This window comes from Elephantulus edwardii, unplaced genomic scaffold, assembly GCF_000299155.1.
Source record: "Elephantulus edwardii isolate Elephantulus edwardi_28Jun2011 unplaced genomic scaffold, EleEdw1.0 scaffold00052, whole genome shotgun sequence".
Classification (NCBI taxonomy): Eukaryota; Metazoa; Chordata; class Mammalia; order Macroscelidea; family Macroscelididae; genus Elephantulus; species Elephantulus edwardii.
This window is the reverse complement of record NW_006399802.1, coordinates 4,054,874-4,070,765: the sequence shown is the minus strand read 5'-3', so window position 1 is coordinate 4,070,765 and position 15,892 is coordinate 4,054,874. Positions and strand designations below refer to the sequence as shown.

Genomic DNA, 15,892 nt, shown 5'->3' with positions numbered 1-15,892 from the left:
GCGGCAGTGAGAGTAGTTTGTAGGGGAGGGACAGGGCAAAAGGGCACTGATGTTCACCCACTCTGGGGCCAGCTGGCTTCTTCACTGGGTCCAACAGCCCCCCTCAGAAAGGCATCGAGCCAGAGCTTAGCTTCCAGGGGCTGGCCTTCTGTGAGGTGGAGGTGACAGTGATCAGTTCAAGGCTGAGGTGGGCCCTAGGGCGTGAGGGAGTTCTGGTCAGCATCTGTGTTATCTGCAGGAACCTGGAGCTGGAGTCTCCAAGATGGGCTGACTCAGCTCTCACCACATGGCTGGCTGACGCACTAGCTCAGGGACCCCGTGTGGTCACTTCCCTCTCTCTGCTTCGCTGCTGCCGTCCCTCTCTCTGTTAACCAGATCAGAGGGGCACCCATCTATTAAGATCACACAAGGCATGCATGTGCAATAACGCCTAGCACACAACAAGCACTGAAAAATGGAGTTGTTGCCACTGTGGGAATGGCTAGGGGCTGCCGGGGCGAGGAGCTCGCCCCGCAGTGTTGGGACAAACCCCATGTGTCCCCCAGTGTGCCTTGTAAAAGGAGAGAGCTGAGCCTGGAGGGAGAACAGAGTGTTAATGCACTCAGGCACCCCAAGTCTGTGTTCCCTGCTCCAACCTGGGTGACCATCATCCATCACCTGTTCTAACCTTTTCTCCACCCAGTGGCCCAAGGAATCCTGAAAGGGAAAGCTAGCTGCCTCATTCTCCTGCTTGCAGCTCTCACTACTGCACTTAAGGGAGGTGTTTTGGGTCCCGCCTCTTCCTCCTCGCCTCTGCCTCAGGCTTCCTGTGCTCTGGCCCCACCTGCTCAGACAGCCATTGGCTGAAGCCAGCAAGCACCTGCATGGGGCAGTGCCTTAATCCGCAGGCTGACAAATGTTATGTGCGGTGTGACAAATTACCCTACTCTCTCCCCACACTCTGCAAGCTTAGCTCTGTTTTGTCTTGTGTCCGCTGGGAGAGGGGCTCTGTTCCACTGTCCCTTGGGGGCCAGAGTGATGGAGACTCTGCCGTTTTATCTGGTTGCTGCTCTTCTGTTAGGGATGCACACTTTGATGTATGTGGCCTCTCACCCCTTCAGCCAGAACAAGAGTGCTGCAGGCAAAGACAAGCTTTCTTGTTTCAGCCTAGAAGTGGCACACATCATTTCTGCACATAACCTAAACCCTTCAAATTGCAGTTCCAGGACCGCTTCCTCCAGGAAGTCCTCCCGGACTGCCCTGTATAAACTTGAGTACCCTGGGTCCCAATGCCTCAGACACTCTGCTGGCCACCCCCGCAGGGACTCTGTGCTTCTGTAAATGCTGGATAGGGGCTTAGCCTCTCCGAGCTCCCAGGGATTGGTTACACAGTGATGCTCAGTAAATTTTGAGGAAGCAAATATAACACTCAATGATGAAGGAGGAGAGCTCAAGAGACCTGAATGGTAATCGTGGCAGTAATTGCTATTGTTATCAAGTATCTGCCATGGGCCATGATTTGATAGGTAATTCTCAGGGCAAGTCTATGAGACAGACGTCTTCTTATTCTCAGTGTATAGATAGGGAAACTGAGGCTTCTTGTGTTAAGTCACCAGCCCACACAACGGTCAAGAGCAGGGCTGGCCTCTGAGCCTGGGCTGGCTGGCTCTGGAGACCTCACTATTGGCATTTATGGAGGGAGAAGGCCGTTTGGACTATCTGGTGAGACAGGAGAGGGTGAGCTCTCTCGTAGTTTTCTGCCTTCTTGTGTTCATGCTTGAAAGAATAAAAAAACCTCAAACATCAGCAAACAGATGAGCAATAATTACACACCATCCCCACCACGCCTCACCGGGGCTATCCAAACACGCAGAATTACAGGCTGTTCACTCGGTCACCCGTCAGCGCCGCACCACTGTCCACATGGAACTGACCACTGTCCTGGTCGTGCCCTTTTGTACAGTCTCCTCGTAGGATTCCCAGGTCAGTGTCACACCTCTGGTCCTGTTTTTGTCTCCCACAGATGTCATGGCACCCCCAGTACCGGAGCTCCAAGTTCCGCCACGTCTTTGGCAAACCAGCCAGCAAGGAGAACTGCTACGACTCGGTGCCCATCACCCGCAGCGTCCACGACAACCACTTCTGCGCTGTGAACCCTCACTTCATCGCTGTGGTGACTGAGTGTGCTGGGGGGGGCGCCTTCCTCGTCATCCCTCTGCACCAGGTAAGGATGCTGAGGACTCCATGTCCCAGTGACTTGGGGGGGCACCACAGGACAAAGAGAAGTGGGGAGAGCAGGGCTACTCATCACACATGTGGGTCCAAGGCCTTCCCCTGCTTGTTTCCAACTCCATGACTCTGGATAAGTCATTTTACCTCTTAAAGCTTTCATTTCCTGATTGAGGACAACATGTCTGTGCCAGGATTTCAGCTTCCAACCACTGGTCTAGATCTCCAAAGAGCTCCTCACCCCATGGCAAAATAATTCACTCCTGAATAATATCTAATGTTTCATGATTGCACAGGAAATTGGAGAAATCCCCAAAGTCCCCTTCTGCACCCCAAAGGAAACAAACATTGAGCCAAAATCTAGATAAGAGAGAGAAGAATTTAGCAGACTGGGAAAACAGGCTTGTTGTGAGGGTAGACGCTGATGGTATAGGTTGGATCATATGAAGTTACTGCTGTTCAGCAATTTTCAAGCCCTCTGAGTGTAATTTAACAAAATCTAGATCTTTCCAGGATAAAAGAGAAATTAATCTTTTGAGGATAAACTAATACTATTGTTGTTGTTGCTGTTGTTTTGTGTCATTGAGTCAGAACTGACCCACCCCTGACCCTCCAGTGGGTTTTCAGAGGCTGTACATTGCACAGAAGGAGAGTGTCCATTTTTCTTCCTCGAAGCAGCTAGTGGATTTGAACCATGTGCCTTTGGATTGGTAATGAGTCCTTACCACTAGATAACCAGAGCTCCCAAAATTAATATTGTTGTTAATGTGTTGTTGGGTTGGAACTGACCCTCTAGTGCGTTTTCAGACACTGTAAGTCACATGGGAAGAGTTTACCTATCATTCTCCCATGAAACAGCTAGTGGATTTGAACCATGTACCTTTGGGTTGACAGTACAAGACCTTACCACTAAGCCATCAGAGCTCCCTAAACGAATACTAGTTTTACATAATATTAGATCTTTTTCTGGTTACTGGTGTCAGGTTGCTGAATCAAGTCTATGGCTTGAGCTAGAATCTCACAGGAGGTGGAGAGATCTCAAGTGGGCTGCACCAGAAAACTTCTCCAGAGGAAAGCAACCCCAGGATGGTCAGAATTCCCAGATCAAGATCAGAAAAATATACTCAGAGCTGGAGGTTGTTACTAAGCATGGAAACCCCTGTTAAGAGTCAGGTAAAACAACTCATCACTAACTTAGGCCCTCAAAGGGCTTTTGAAGTTTAAGTCATAAATATGATTTAATATTTCATTGACCAGGATCTCTGATCACAATGCAATTGAGTTAGAAATCAATAACAAGAGATAAATGTTAGATTCCCATTCATTTGGAAATTTGAAAACAATTTCTAACAGAGAGGTCAAAGGAAAACAAAACCAAAATAGAAATTTAAAAATACCTAGAACTAAACAGTAATGAAAGTAAATCATAAAACATGAGATGTAAGGAAATTGCTCCTTTAAGGAAATAACGTATGTTTATGCAAATAAGATTGTATTACATGTTGCTGTAAAAAAATTAGCATAACAAGTTTATGAAAATACCTGTTGGAGGAATGGTACAGTTGGCAAAACCTATTACATGAGCATTCCTTGTGTGAAAACATGGTATTTAACTAATTGGATGCTCTTATTAGGGAATCAAAGAAGGTTGAAAACTGACCAAACATACAGCTTAATAAATTAGGAAAAGAATAATAATAAACTCAAAATTGGAGGCAGGAAACAGAGAATGGAAGAAATCCATGAAAGAAACGCAGTCATTGTTGATGTGGTGGTGATTATTGTTTTTAATGCATCAAGTTGACCATGACTCATAGCAAGCTTGTGTATGACAGAACATCACACCAGCTGCTCCAGGAGTGTCCTCCCAGGGTTGTCATGTTGGAGCCTATTGTTGGAGCCCCTGTCGCAGTCCATCTCTGAGGGTGTTCATCTTCTACACTGACCCTTAACTGCTAAGCATGGTGTCCTTCTTCAGGGACAGGTCCTTCCTGACAAAATGTCCAAAGTTTCGCCATTAGGCATAGCCAGGAGAGGATAAAATTGATGAATGGGTCCTTTTAAACATTCAGTCTCCGGGCACATAAAAAACTTTTCCTCATACGGTGAAAAGAAAACCTACTGACTGGGGAAAAACATTTTTCAATGCCATTTCAGACAAGGGTCTCGTAACCGAAGTTTACAGAATACGAAAAAGTTTTACCATTATCATTTTTTTTAAATTTAGTATTAATTTCACTGAAAATTTACGGAGACTTTGGATTTCCATTCATTCATTGTTGCACTTTACCATTATCGTTTCTAAGGAACATTCTGGCTGTACTTCCTCCAAGACAGGTTGGTTTGTTCTGCAGATAGTCCATCACTCACCCACTCATTGTGGTCAAGTCAGAACCCACTCATAGATGATACTCCAGTGGGTTTTCAGAGGCTGGACATCAGGAGGAGATTGTGCATCTTTCTCCTGAGGAGCAGCTGGCGACATCAAACCACTCCCCTCGCCAGCCACCAGCACTCCCTTTGGCATTTGATAGGATATTCAGTCTTCTTCACCAACATCGTGATTAAAATGTATCCGTTCTTCTTTCATCTTTTTTATTCATTGAGTCAAGTGCACCTTAGTTCTTAAGGTAACATCTTTGCTTTTTAACACTTTGAAGCAGTTGTTAGCAGTAGATTTGCTCAATTGCAGTATATTATTTGATTTCCTGATTTATGCATCTATGGATAGACATTGATGGTGGATCCAAGTGATCTTAAATCCTTGACAATGTCAGTCCTCCTTTTACACCACCTAGTGTCGCCTTGTTCTATTAAAATAACTGCCTTTTGGGTTATGTACAGGTTTTGCATTAGCACAATTAAGTGTTCTGGAATTCCCTTTAATGGAGGTCTGGTGGTGTAATCCGTAGGAATTATGCTGTAATGCAAAGACTCTGTTCCTCTGGTGGTTCAAATCCACCTACCATTCCCTGGGAGAAAGATGGACAGACTCCTCCCATGCAATTTGCAGCCTTAGAAACTTGTTGAAAGGTCAGCTACGAGTCAGAACCAAGTCAATGACAATAAGAAAGAGAAGAATTCCTATTATTCTCACTATTATCTATAATTTGTTATTATCCACATAGTCAAATGGCTAAACATCTTCAATAAAACAGAGGTAAACATCTTTTTAGATTCTACGCTTTCATCCAAGATCCATTTGGCATCTGCCGTGATAGTCTTTGTTCCATGGTCTCTTCTGAATTTAGCTTGAATTTCTGATAGTTCCTGTCAAAGTACTATTCCAACAATTTTTTTTATTACCTTAAGCAAAATTTCACTGCTGTGTGGTATTAATGACAATGATGATTCCTGCCTTCTGTTGGATCACTTTCCCCCGTTAGATCACTTTTATTTGGAATAGGAATATATATGGATCTCTTCCAATTGGTCTGACTGGAAATTTTCTTCCACATTTCTTGGGAAAGATTAATCCACACTGACTTCTTGGGAAAGATGAATCTACACTGACTTCTTTGGAAAGATGAATCCACACTTCAGAGTTGTATCCCTTTATTGAGTCATTTCAATTGGTATTCTGTCAATCCCCGGAGCTTTGGCTTTTGACAAACTTTATGCAACTTGGACTTCCTTCTTCGTTACCATCAGTTCTTAATCGTATGTTACCTCCTGAAATGGTTAAATATCAACCACTCACTTTTGGTACAATGACTCTGTGTATTCCTTCCATCACACTTCTTGCATTATTTGATTCTGTGCCCATTGAATTTTTTTTATGAATCTTTGAATGATGCAACTCAAGACTTGACATTTATCTTAAGTTCACTCAGCCTGAGAAACACTAAGCATGTTCTTCTCTGTTGGTTTACTAACTCTAGGTCTTTGCACATATCATTGTAATTCTTTACTCTGTCTTCTTGAACTGCCTTTGACATTTTCTGTTTATTTTGCTTCATTTCTTCCATTAACTTTATAGCTACTCTTTGTTCAAAAACAAGTTTCAAAGTCTTTTCTGACATCCATTTTGATATTTTCTTTCTTTCTTTCCTGTCATTTTAGTGACCTTTTGCTTTCTTCATGCATGACATTCTTGATGTCATTCCAAACTCTTGTGGTCTTTGGTCATTACAGTACATTAAACCTGTTATGTAGGTGCTCTTGTCAGTTCGACAATCTCATCAATTCAGGTGGAATATTCTCAGGGTCATACTTTGGCTCTTCTGGACTTAGCTTCATTTTCTTCCGCTTCATCTTGAACTTCTTTTGAGCAATTGATGATCTGTCCTGCAGTTGACCCAGACCTGTGCTGACTTACTGAGCTTCTCCGTCGTTCCTGCATATTCCATCCAGTGAGTTCCATGTGCATAGTCATCATTATGTTCTTGGGAAAGGACACTGCAATGAATAAACAGATATTCTTGCAAAATTCTACATGCAGCCTATTTGTTATTTCTATCGCCAAGACTAGGTTTTCCAACTACTGATCCTTTGTTTTGAGCTTTTGCAATCCATTCACCGACATTGAGCAATGCATCTTGATTTACATGTTTGCTTGTTTTGGAACTGCAAAAGTTGGTAAAGTTGGTAAACTTCTGGGTTTTTCCACGTTTGACGTTCGTGGTTGATGTGTAAACTTGAATAAAGTTGTATTAAAATGAAGGTCTTGAAAACTCTCTCCTTTCATGGTGTTAAGTCTAGCCCTGCGTTGAGGCGATAGCTCTTACCCCGTCATATTTCGTGTCCTTTCCAACCTGAGCAGCTCATCTTCTGGTGTTCACCGTGAGTCAGCATTTCACTGCTCCTCGGAAGCAGTGGTTTGATTTCACTGGTTTGATTTGTTGAGCTTTGGTGGTGGTCTGGTTTTGGGGTTTTTTTGCGTGTAATTTTAATTTTAATAATTTTAATGAACATTTACAGAGATTTTGGATTTCCATTCATTCATTGCTGCACTTCTCTGCCCGTCCAGCCCTTCCCCTCCACACTCAGTTCGCTCCTCTCTTGGAAAAGTGATAGAAAAACTCCCTCCCTGGTACACAATCCCATTGCCCCAAGTACATTCCACTCTGCAACCTTAATTGTGGACTTTTGTGATAACCATAATACCCGATATCTCATATATCACTTTTAAATTATTCTCTCCCTCATCTGTTTCAGTGCAGTATACACAATTTATCCAGTTTTTCTCAGTCTTACCCCAACCCTGACAGCAGTGGCATCATGCAGTATTTGTCCTTTTGCGACTGAGATATTTCACTCAGCATAATGTCCTCCCGGCTCACCCATTTTGAATAATATTGCATGAGTTCTTTGTTTTGGTCTGTTTTGTTTTTTTTTTTAAGAAGTGGATCTCCAGGCCTATCTTCCTAACCTGTCTTGTCTTAGTCTGGACGATCCAATGAAACTTGTCCACTATGGATTACAGTACTGAGCTTTTAAATACTTAGGAAATAGCCCCCAGTAGCACAGCAACCCATGTTTTTGTTAAGTTGTTAAGTGCCGTCGAGTCGTAGACGACTCATAGCAACCCTATGAAGGAAAGACCTGAACACTTGTATAACTTCCATCGTTTCTCCAAGTTGATAGAGTTTCCAGAGGCAAGCTATTTCAGAAGTGAATGCCAGTCCTGTTTCCAAGCTTGTTTTAATCGGGACGCTCCACCAAACACTATCTGCTGTGGGTAACCATTATTGCATTTGAAGCATCACTGTCACAGTGTTCAGCATCACAGCAACCATGAGTTACCTCTGTACAAATGGACAGACCAGTGCTATACCACTTAGAAAAACCCATAAACCTCTATAATATAAAATACTGATAAATATGCGGTGAAGAAATGCATTAGAGAGGGTTTGGGTTTTTTTTTTAATCCAAAAGTAGGTTTCTAGAAAAGACTGATAAAGTAGGTTGACCTCTGAAGAGCAGCCAATGTTCCTTGGTGGTGAAGGTGGTGAGCTGTTATCTCACATACATTGAGCAGATTATCAGGAGGTCCCAGTCCCTGGAGAAGAACGTGCTTGGTCAAGTGGAAGGTCAGAAAAAAAGGGGAAGACTCTCCACAGGATGGATTGACACCCTGCCTGCCCTAGTGGACTTAGTCATGGCTGTGGTTATGAGAACCAGGTAGCTGGACAATGTTTTGTTCTAATTGTACATAGAGTTACTATGAGTCAGAACCAAGTCAGTGGCACCTAACGACAACTGGGTAATAATAATATTAAGAAGAAGTCAATCTCATTAGTAAACCATCATGGAGACCAGTCTGGCAAAAGTGTAAAAATCTGACAATCGTGATAGCAAGGGCAGTGAATCGCATGGGAGGAGATTGCACATCCTTTTTCCGTCGAGCAGCTGATGGGTTCTAACCACGTGCCTTTGAGATGGCAGTGCAGCTTCTTACCACGAGACCCTCGGAGCTCTTTATACTCTTTAACCCAGAAATTCTGTCCATCTATATAGTGTCAAAAGCATGCTTTGTGCACAGAACTTGGAGACTGTACATATGGACGTTGTTTATATTACCAAGAAATATAAACTGGAAAGACCAAAATGTCTGAGAATATTACCAAATAATATAAACTGGAAAGACCAAAATGTCTGAGAATGAATAAATAAACTATGGCATCATATTATTGAATAGACAACCATGAACTGGGAGAAATTACGGGAAAAAAACAGAAATATGGATGAATCTTAAAAGACAGCATTGCGTGAAAGTAGACAAACATATTACAAAAAGTGTCATTCATTTATCTTAAGTTAAAAGCCATTCAAATGAAGCTATACTTTAAAAGAGAACATAATTGTTCTATCTGAATGCCATTGAGTCCTTTCTGACCTTACATTGACCTTATAGGACACAGTAGAGCTGCGCCCATAGGCTTCCCTGTTCTGTGGTTTTACAGAGAGACAAGCCTGTTCTCCCACAGAGTGGCTCATGGGGTCAGACTGCCTGACATTCACCAGTTGTTAGTGTTTGGCAGATGTGATGTTTAGGCCTTCCTTCCCTCCTTTCTCTGTTTCTGTATATGCATTTCTTATTTTTTTTCAATTTTTATTTATTTATTTTATGTGTGTCCCATCAAATTGGATCTGACTGGTACAGGAGGCGATTGTTTCTCCTTCTTCAGCAGAGCATCTGGTGGATTTGAACCGTGCACCTCTGGGATTGCAGTGCAATTTCCTGCCACTAGGCCACCAGAGCTCGCCAGCATTTCTTATTTTTTAAACCATCAAAAAGCGTTAGGGATACCATGACCCTTCTTGATCCTTAAACACTGTACTTCAGCCTGTGTCTGCCAAGAACAAGAATATTCTCTAATATAGCCACTTCCTGAAAACATAACATAGATATAATGTAGTTATTATAATATGCAATCTAGATTTGAATTGTGCTTGTTGTCCCAATAGTGCCCTTCAGGCCAATTTCCTCCCCCTTTACAGAATCCAGTTTAGAGCCACGCCTGGCATCTAGTGTCATGTGTCTTCATCTGTTTTATTTTGTGACATTACCATTTTTTAAGGAGCAGAAAATCAGGTTTTTTTAGAATGCTTCTAAGTTTGGATCTGTCAAATTGTGTCTTCCTGATTTGACTCAAGTTCTGAATTTTTCGCAAGAATATTATATAATTGATGTATCCTCCACAGTTCATTGCATGACAGGACATGCAAGTGATGTTAACTTCTACCCTTTGTTAAGATGATGAAAACATCACTTTAAAAAAAAATACATCCCTCTAAAATCAGGAATATGACACAGGTTTCTGACCTGCACATAAGACTACAAAAATAAGCTAAAGATGTTAAGTTTTAATAGAAAGAGATAAGATATTTACTAAAAGATGTGATTGTCTATGGAAAAACCCAAAAGAACCTATAGTCAAAGTGTTTTGCTTTGTAGCTGAATATAAAAGTCAGAAATGAATTACAATTATACAACACGAATAATGTCATCAAGATTATTGAATTATACATGTAAAAATTATTGAATTGGCAAAAGTTTTGTCATAAATCTGTTTTATCACTTCTTTAACTGAATAGCATTTGTACACACCAAGAACATTTAGAAAATGTAGTTAAACAGTTGCAATAGAGTAAAAATTATAGAAAGACACATGGAAGACTAGATGGAGAAAATGATAGAATATTGACGACTCGTAGTGACACAATGAGCAAAAGACCTGAACACTTGTATAACTTTCATCATGGGATTTTGAGTGCTCTTCCCCAACACCACAACTCAAAGGCATAAATTCTTCTTCTGTCATCCTTAGTCATTGTCCAGCTCTCTGATGCGTAGCAAGAGAGTGGAAGGACCATGGTCTGAATCACAAGGGCTCCTGCAGGAATGGAAACCCAGCCTGAGCCTCGGTAAAATATGACATTTCCTCTGGGCTTTGTGAGATAGCAAAAATAGCTTGAAGACACACGGGAATTGCTACCTTCCCAGACTCCTGGGGATCCAGGCTCTCCCAGGAGAGGAGAGCCACCGATCGGAGCTTCTCATACATAGCACTATGATGATGCTGAGCCTGCATGTTCAACCTGCTGTCAGGGTTACCCACTTACATTGTAGAATGTCCAGTTAAATCACAATTGAAGAGAAATAGCATCTTTAAACTTATTTTTTCTTGTCAATTAAGCATATTATTTTGGAAGCATAATGGCATCCATCGAAGATTTGAGGACAGATTGCTAACTTGTAACCGTAGTCCCATTTCTCTAGTAGTTAAACCGATTACTGTTGAGTCAACACCTGTGCATGATGGCCTCACTCGTTGGAGTTAAACTGTGTATCATATGGTTCTAATTTCTCTGATTGCCAGGCTTTTCTTCCAAGACACTTCGGGGTGGACTTGAACTTCCAACCTTTTGATTAATAGCTGACATGATAACCACTTGTACCACCCAGGTACATCTCCAGTGACAGCTAAACTGTAGTAGAACATCACCACCATTCTATTGACATTGATAACATCAAGAAAGAGAACATTTCCATCAGTCAAGGGTACCTTGTAATGCCATATCATAGTCATTCCCCATTTCACCCCATTCCCTCTTGATTTTTCAAAACTACTACTCCCCATTTTTTTTTTTTTTTGTAATTTTAAGGGTGTTGTGTAATTGGAATCCTATTGTCTTTAATCTTTTAGGATTGGATTTACTCATTAGGAGTCATTCTCTGGCACTTTATCTGAGTTGTTGTATCTCTCAGTGGTTAATTCCTTTTAATTGCTGCAAAATGTTCCCTGGCGGGGCTACATCATTGTTTGTTCTTCTGTTTACTCACTGAAGGACATCTGGATTATGATAGTTTTGGGCTGTAAAAATCATATAAAAATCTACAGGTGAATAAGAGTTTCTATTTCTCTGGGATTAATACCCTGGAGTTAAATTTCTAGGCTTTATGGTAGTTGTGTTGAGGAAGAGTTTTGAACATACCGTGGGCTACCAGGAGAACAAACAGGTCTGTCTTGGAGGGGGTGAAACTAGGCTGCTCCCTGGAGGCAAGGATTTTGAGGTTCTGTTGACATACTTTGGGCATGTGGCCAAGAGAGACCAGTCCTTGGAGAGGAACATCATACTTGGAAGGGTGGAGGGTCAGAATAGGAGAGGAAGACCCAGGAGGAGATGGATTGACCCAGTGACTGGAGAAATGGGATTAAGTCTGTTGGAGATCATGAGATTGGCTCACATTCAGAGCTAACGTATATAGGGTTGCTGTGAGTTGCAGGCAACTCAATGCCACACAACAACAACATGGTAGTTGTCATGTTTCATTTCATAGGAAACTATCATATAATTAAGGAGCCTTGGTGGTGCAGTAGGTAAAGAGATCAGTTGTTAACTGAAAGGTCAGCAGTTTGAGCCTACTGTTCAGAAGAAAGATGTGACCGTCTGCTCCTGTAAAGATTTTTGTGTTGTGTGCCGTTGAGTCTGGGGTGACTCATAGCTAACCCTCGAGCAGGTTTTCAAAGGCAATAAAGAGCACTGAAGTAGATTGCTCCTCTTTCCCCCATGGAGCAGCTAGTAGATTTGAACTGCGTACCTTTGGATTAGCAGCACAATTCCTTACCACTAAGCCACTAGAGGTCTGTCAGGATTACTGCCTATAGGACAGTTCTACTCAGTACTAGGAGGTCGTCAGGAGTTGGCTGTGGACTCAGAAACAAGGGTTTTGGTTTCTCGGTGGGCCGAATGATTTTCAGTGTAAGTTTTTTAATTACATAATGTGACTTTAAAGAGCAGGAATATGTGTTTTTTTGGATTTTTTTTTAACAGCTCTGGAGGCTAATAGTTGAGATCAGAGTTTAGATTGTGCGCGGTTTTCCTTCTTGGGGGTACTGTTGCATCGGCCTCAGCTCATGGCTGGTTCAGCAGAACAAAGCCTTGCCTCATCCTGCCGTTGCCACTTCCTCTGCTTCCTCAGCCTGCAGATAATCCTCCCCTAGGTCTACCTCCCTCTTGCTTGAATCATGTATCTTTTTATAACTGTTCTTTTCTAACTCCCAAGTGATTACATTTAGAATTCACTTTGCTCTTTTTAGAACTCAAAAGTGACTAGATAGAGGTCTGATCTGCTTAATTAGTAAAGAAACCCTATTTCTAAACAAGATTATGTCACAAATACAGGATCAGGATTCCAGCACGTATCTGTGGGAAACACAATTGAGTGCAAAATGGCAAATAAACTATTGAAGTGGTCATACTTATATTGAGGGGGAAAATCCAATTTCTTGTTCATTTGAGGTTCTGATTTAACTGGATGTCTGTAGTTTAATGCATCAAATCTGGCAGCCCTGTTCTCACACCTGACCCCCACAAACTTCAGTGCCTGACTGCAGAGTGGGGACATCTGACATAATTGCAGTATCATGATCACAGCATCAACTCCCTTGTATCATCTGATTCCTGAATCTACTTAAATGGCCCAGACTGCCTCAGAAACGCCTTTGTGATTGGTTAGTTTAAGATTAAGCTCCAAATATAGTCCTCACACTGCAGTTGGTTTATACACTTTTTCATAACCACGTCTAACGTGTACGTGAACCTGGGAGAGGGGAATGGACCAGTGGTGCTGGACCCCCCATCACAGACCCTGTGCCTAGAGATGGAGTGCTTGCTTGCTGCCTTACAAATGCTGCCCATTGTATAGATGAGAACACTGAGCCTCATTGGCTGAATTTTCCAAAGGACCTAAGAAGGAAGGCAGAGGACCTGAGTGACAGCCTAGACCTGGCTGTGCGGTTTATGCTCATTTAACCCTCCCTTTAATTCCCATGTTGCTCCTGAGGTTTGGCCGTGATCCACAGCCGCTCCTTGGCTACCAAAGATTGATTGTGTCTCATGCCAGAGAGGTGCTCAGTAAACAAGCCGAGTGGGAGTGAAGGAGGCCGATTAGCTAAGTATTTGATAAATGTGTAAAGGAACTTCGAGGTAAAAGGCACCTGGCCTTGGCCCCCATGTCCCGGAAGTTCTCAGGGGAGCCAGGCTGCCCGGGCGTGTCAGGTATTCAGGCTGCAGCCGGGGTGCCACCCTCTTGCGTTTTATGGCGTGCACATTGTGACCTGTGGGGACCTTGGAGGGAGACTGGAAGGAGAGTTTCGCAACCAGCACCCACCGCCTGGCAACCAAGGACTGTGCGCCCGAACAAAGGCAGCTTGAGAATGGGCTGGGCAGAGGCCGCCCTGAGCCTCAGGGACGTGCCAGAATTGGCTTTCTGGCACTGCCCCCGCTTCCACCTGCAGCAGTGCCACTCTAAGGGGTGAGGAGGGTGGACTGTGCTACAAAACCTGCAAGGAGGGGGAGGGGGAGACAGAATCACTGGGGAGCCATGAGCCTGAGAGGTGGGTTGGACACTCTGGCCTTCAGGTTACAAGAAAGGGGAGGTCGCACTGCACTGATGGTCCAGGCTAGGCTGACCCCGCTCAAGCTTGCCTCTGTCTGTGTCCCTCCTTTGCTCAATGCCTCCCTGTCTCCGTTATCAAAACCCTCTACCGCCAGGGCCTTCCAGAGCACGTGGCTGTTTCCTCCACACTCAGGTTCCTCTTTAGCAATGCAGGCTGTGCTGGGAGCTCTGAAAACCCTTGTAGTCCTGTGGGCCTTAACCTGGAAAAGATTAGAATCAAGGAATGGTTCCTCTGACTTCAGATACCCAAGAGATTGGTCTGAGGCAAAGGGGCCAGAAATGTTTATGGGATTCTCAGGGACAGAGGTAGAATTGAAATGAGAAATAGAGGCATAGAAGGAGCATCGCTCGGCTCAATGTGTGAAACATTTTCTCCAGTCAGTAAGATCTAAAAGTGAAATAGGGCTCTCTGGTGCCTTAGTGGTAAGAAATTGTGCTGCCAACCCAAAGGTATGTGATTCAAAGCTCTGAGGGAGAAAGATGGGCATTTTCATCCCATCTGATTGATTGCCTCTGAAAACCACGGGAGGGTCAGCTATGGATTGATTCTAACTCGATGATTCACAACTACAACAAAAGTGGAAAAGACACCTTGAAAGGAAATGAGCTCCCTGTCACTGGAGGTAATCAAGCAAGGTACCACATGGTCTCTGGTCCACCACCTCCAGTCCTGTGCATTAGATTCTGTGGTAAATCCTTGTAATGTTCCTCTGTGGAAGTATGAATGAGATGTGCCTTCTAGAAGTGGGTACCTTCCCAGCATTGTAGAGCATTCCTCTTTCTCAATTCTCAGTCTCTTCTGGACAGGTCCCAGCCCCATGCCTCACAACCCATAGTCAGGACATGGCTCTTCTGTTTATTTGTCCATCTCTCATCAAGTCCAGCCATGAACCCTGCTTAGAGCCTCGCCCCTCTTCCCTGACTTCCTTTTCCACCAATGTTGCTCCTGCCTTCCATTCTGCCTGCTTCAGGATCCTCCGTACTTAAAAAAGACAGAGCCCAGCCCACATTTCTGAATTAAAATCTCTCTTCTCCACCCTATCCTGATCAACGTCTACCCCTCTTTCTAGGAGGCGTAATTTAAAAGCCTCTTCCTGCAGGAAGTCTTCCTTGACTGACACCCATGCTCTTTATCTGCCTCTTTCTCTGAGCCCCGAGTATATCACATCCTCTTTTCTCCACAAGATGGGAGGCTCCTGTGTGGGACCCGTGACTAACTCACCAGTCACTGCTTGCAGATTGAGTGCAGCCAGGCACATCCATGGTCATTCTTCAGTGAAAGACCTGCATGATGCTGAGGGTGCCTAGGGCATGGGAACAGCAAGAAGCAGACCAGGCCGTGAAGGAAGCATCCCAGTTCTGCTGGCTCTGCTATGGACTGGCTCTGTGTCGCTTATTATGAGATAGGCACCCTGCCTGATCCCAGCTTCTCCATTTGTAAAATGGGAGATCTTATACTACTTTCTGAGGTGACTGGAGCGAATTCAAATATTAGCAAATTACCAGGTCAAGGGCCTGACATGTAAATCTCTGGTGGCCTCGTGCAGCTTAGGGGTAAAGTAGTTTGAATCCCTTAGCCACTCTGCAGGAGAAAGATGGACCTTCTTCTCCAGTGCACTTTACAGCCTCTGAAAACCTGATGGAGAAGGGAGCTCTGGTGGCCTAATGGCAAGAAGCTGCACTGCAATCCCAGAGGTGAGTGGTTCAAATCCACCAGATGCTCTGCTGGAGAAGGAAGGACAATCTCCTCCTGTACCAGTCAGATTCAATTTGATG

The 15,892-nt window shown here is 43.6% G+C and overlaps 1 protein-coding gene across 1 annotated transcript in view; it reads left to right on the top strand.

The window, feature by feature from the left end:
- The first annotated feature begins 1,221 nt into the window (after positions 1–1,221).
- CORO2A (coronin, actin binding protein, 2A) overlaps positions 1,222–15,892 on the top strand; it is a 32,881-nt gene continuing 18,210 nt past the window's right edge. Inside the window, exons 1-2 of the mRNA XM_006886873.1 lie at positions 1,222–1,253; positions 1,963–2,203. Of these exons, the coding sequence (XP_006886935.1) occupies positions 2,003–2,203 (201 nt within the window). The 5' untranslated portion in view covers positions 1,222–1,253; positions 1,963–2,002. The remainder of the gene's footprint in view (positions 1,254–1,962; positions 2,204–15,892) is intronic.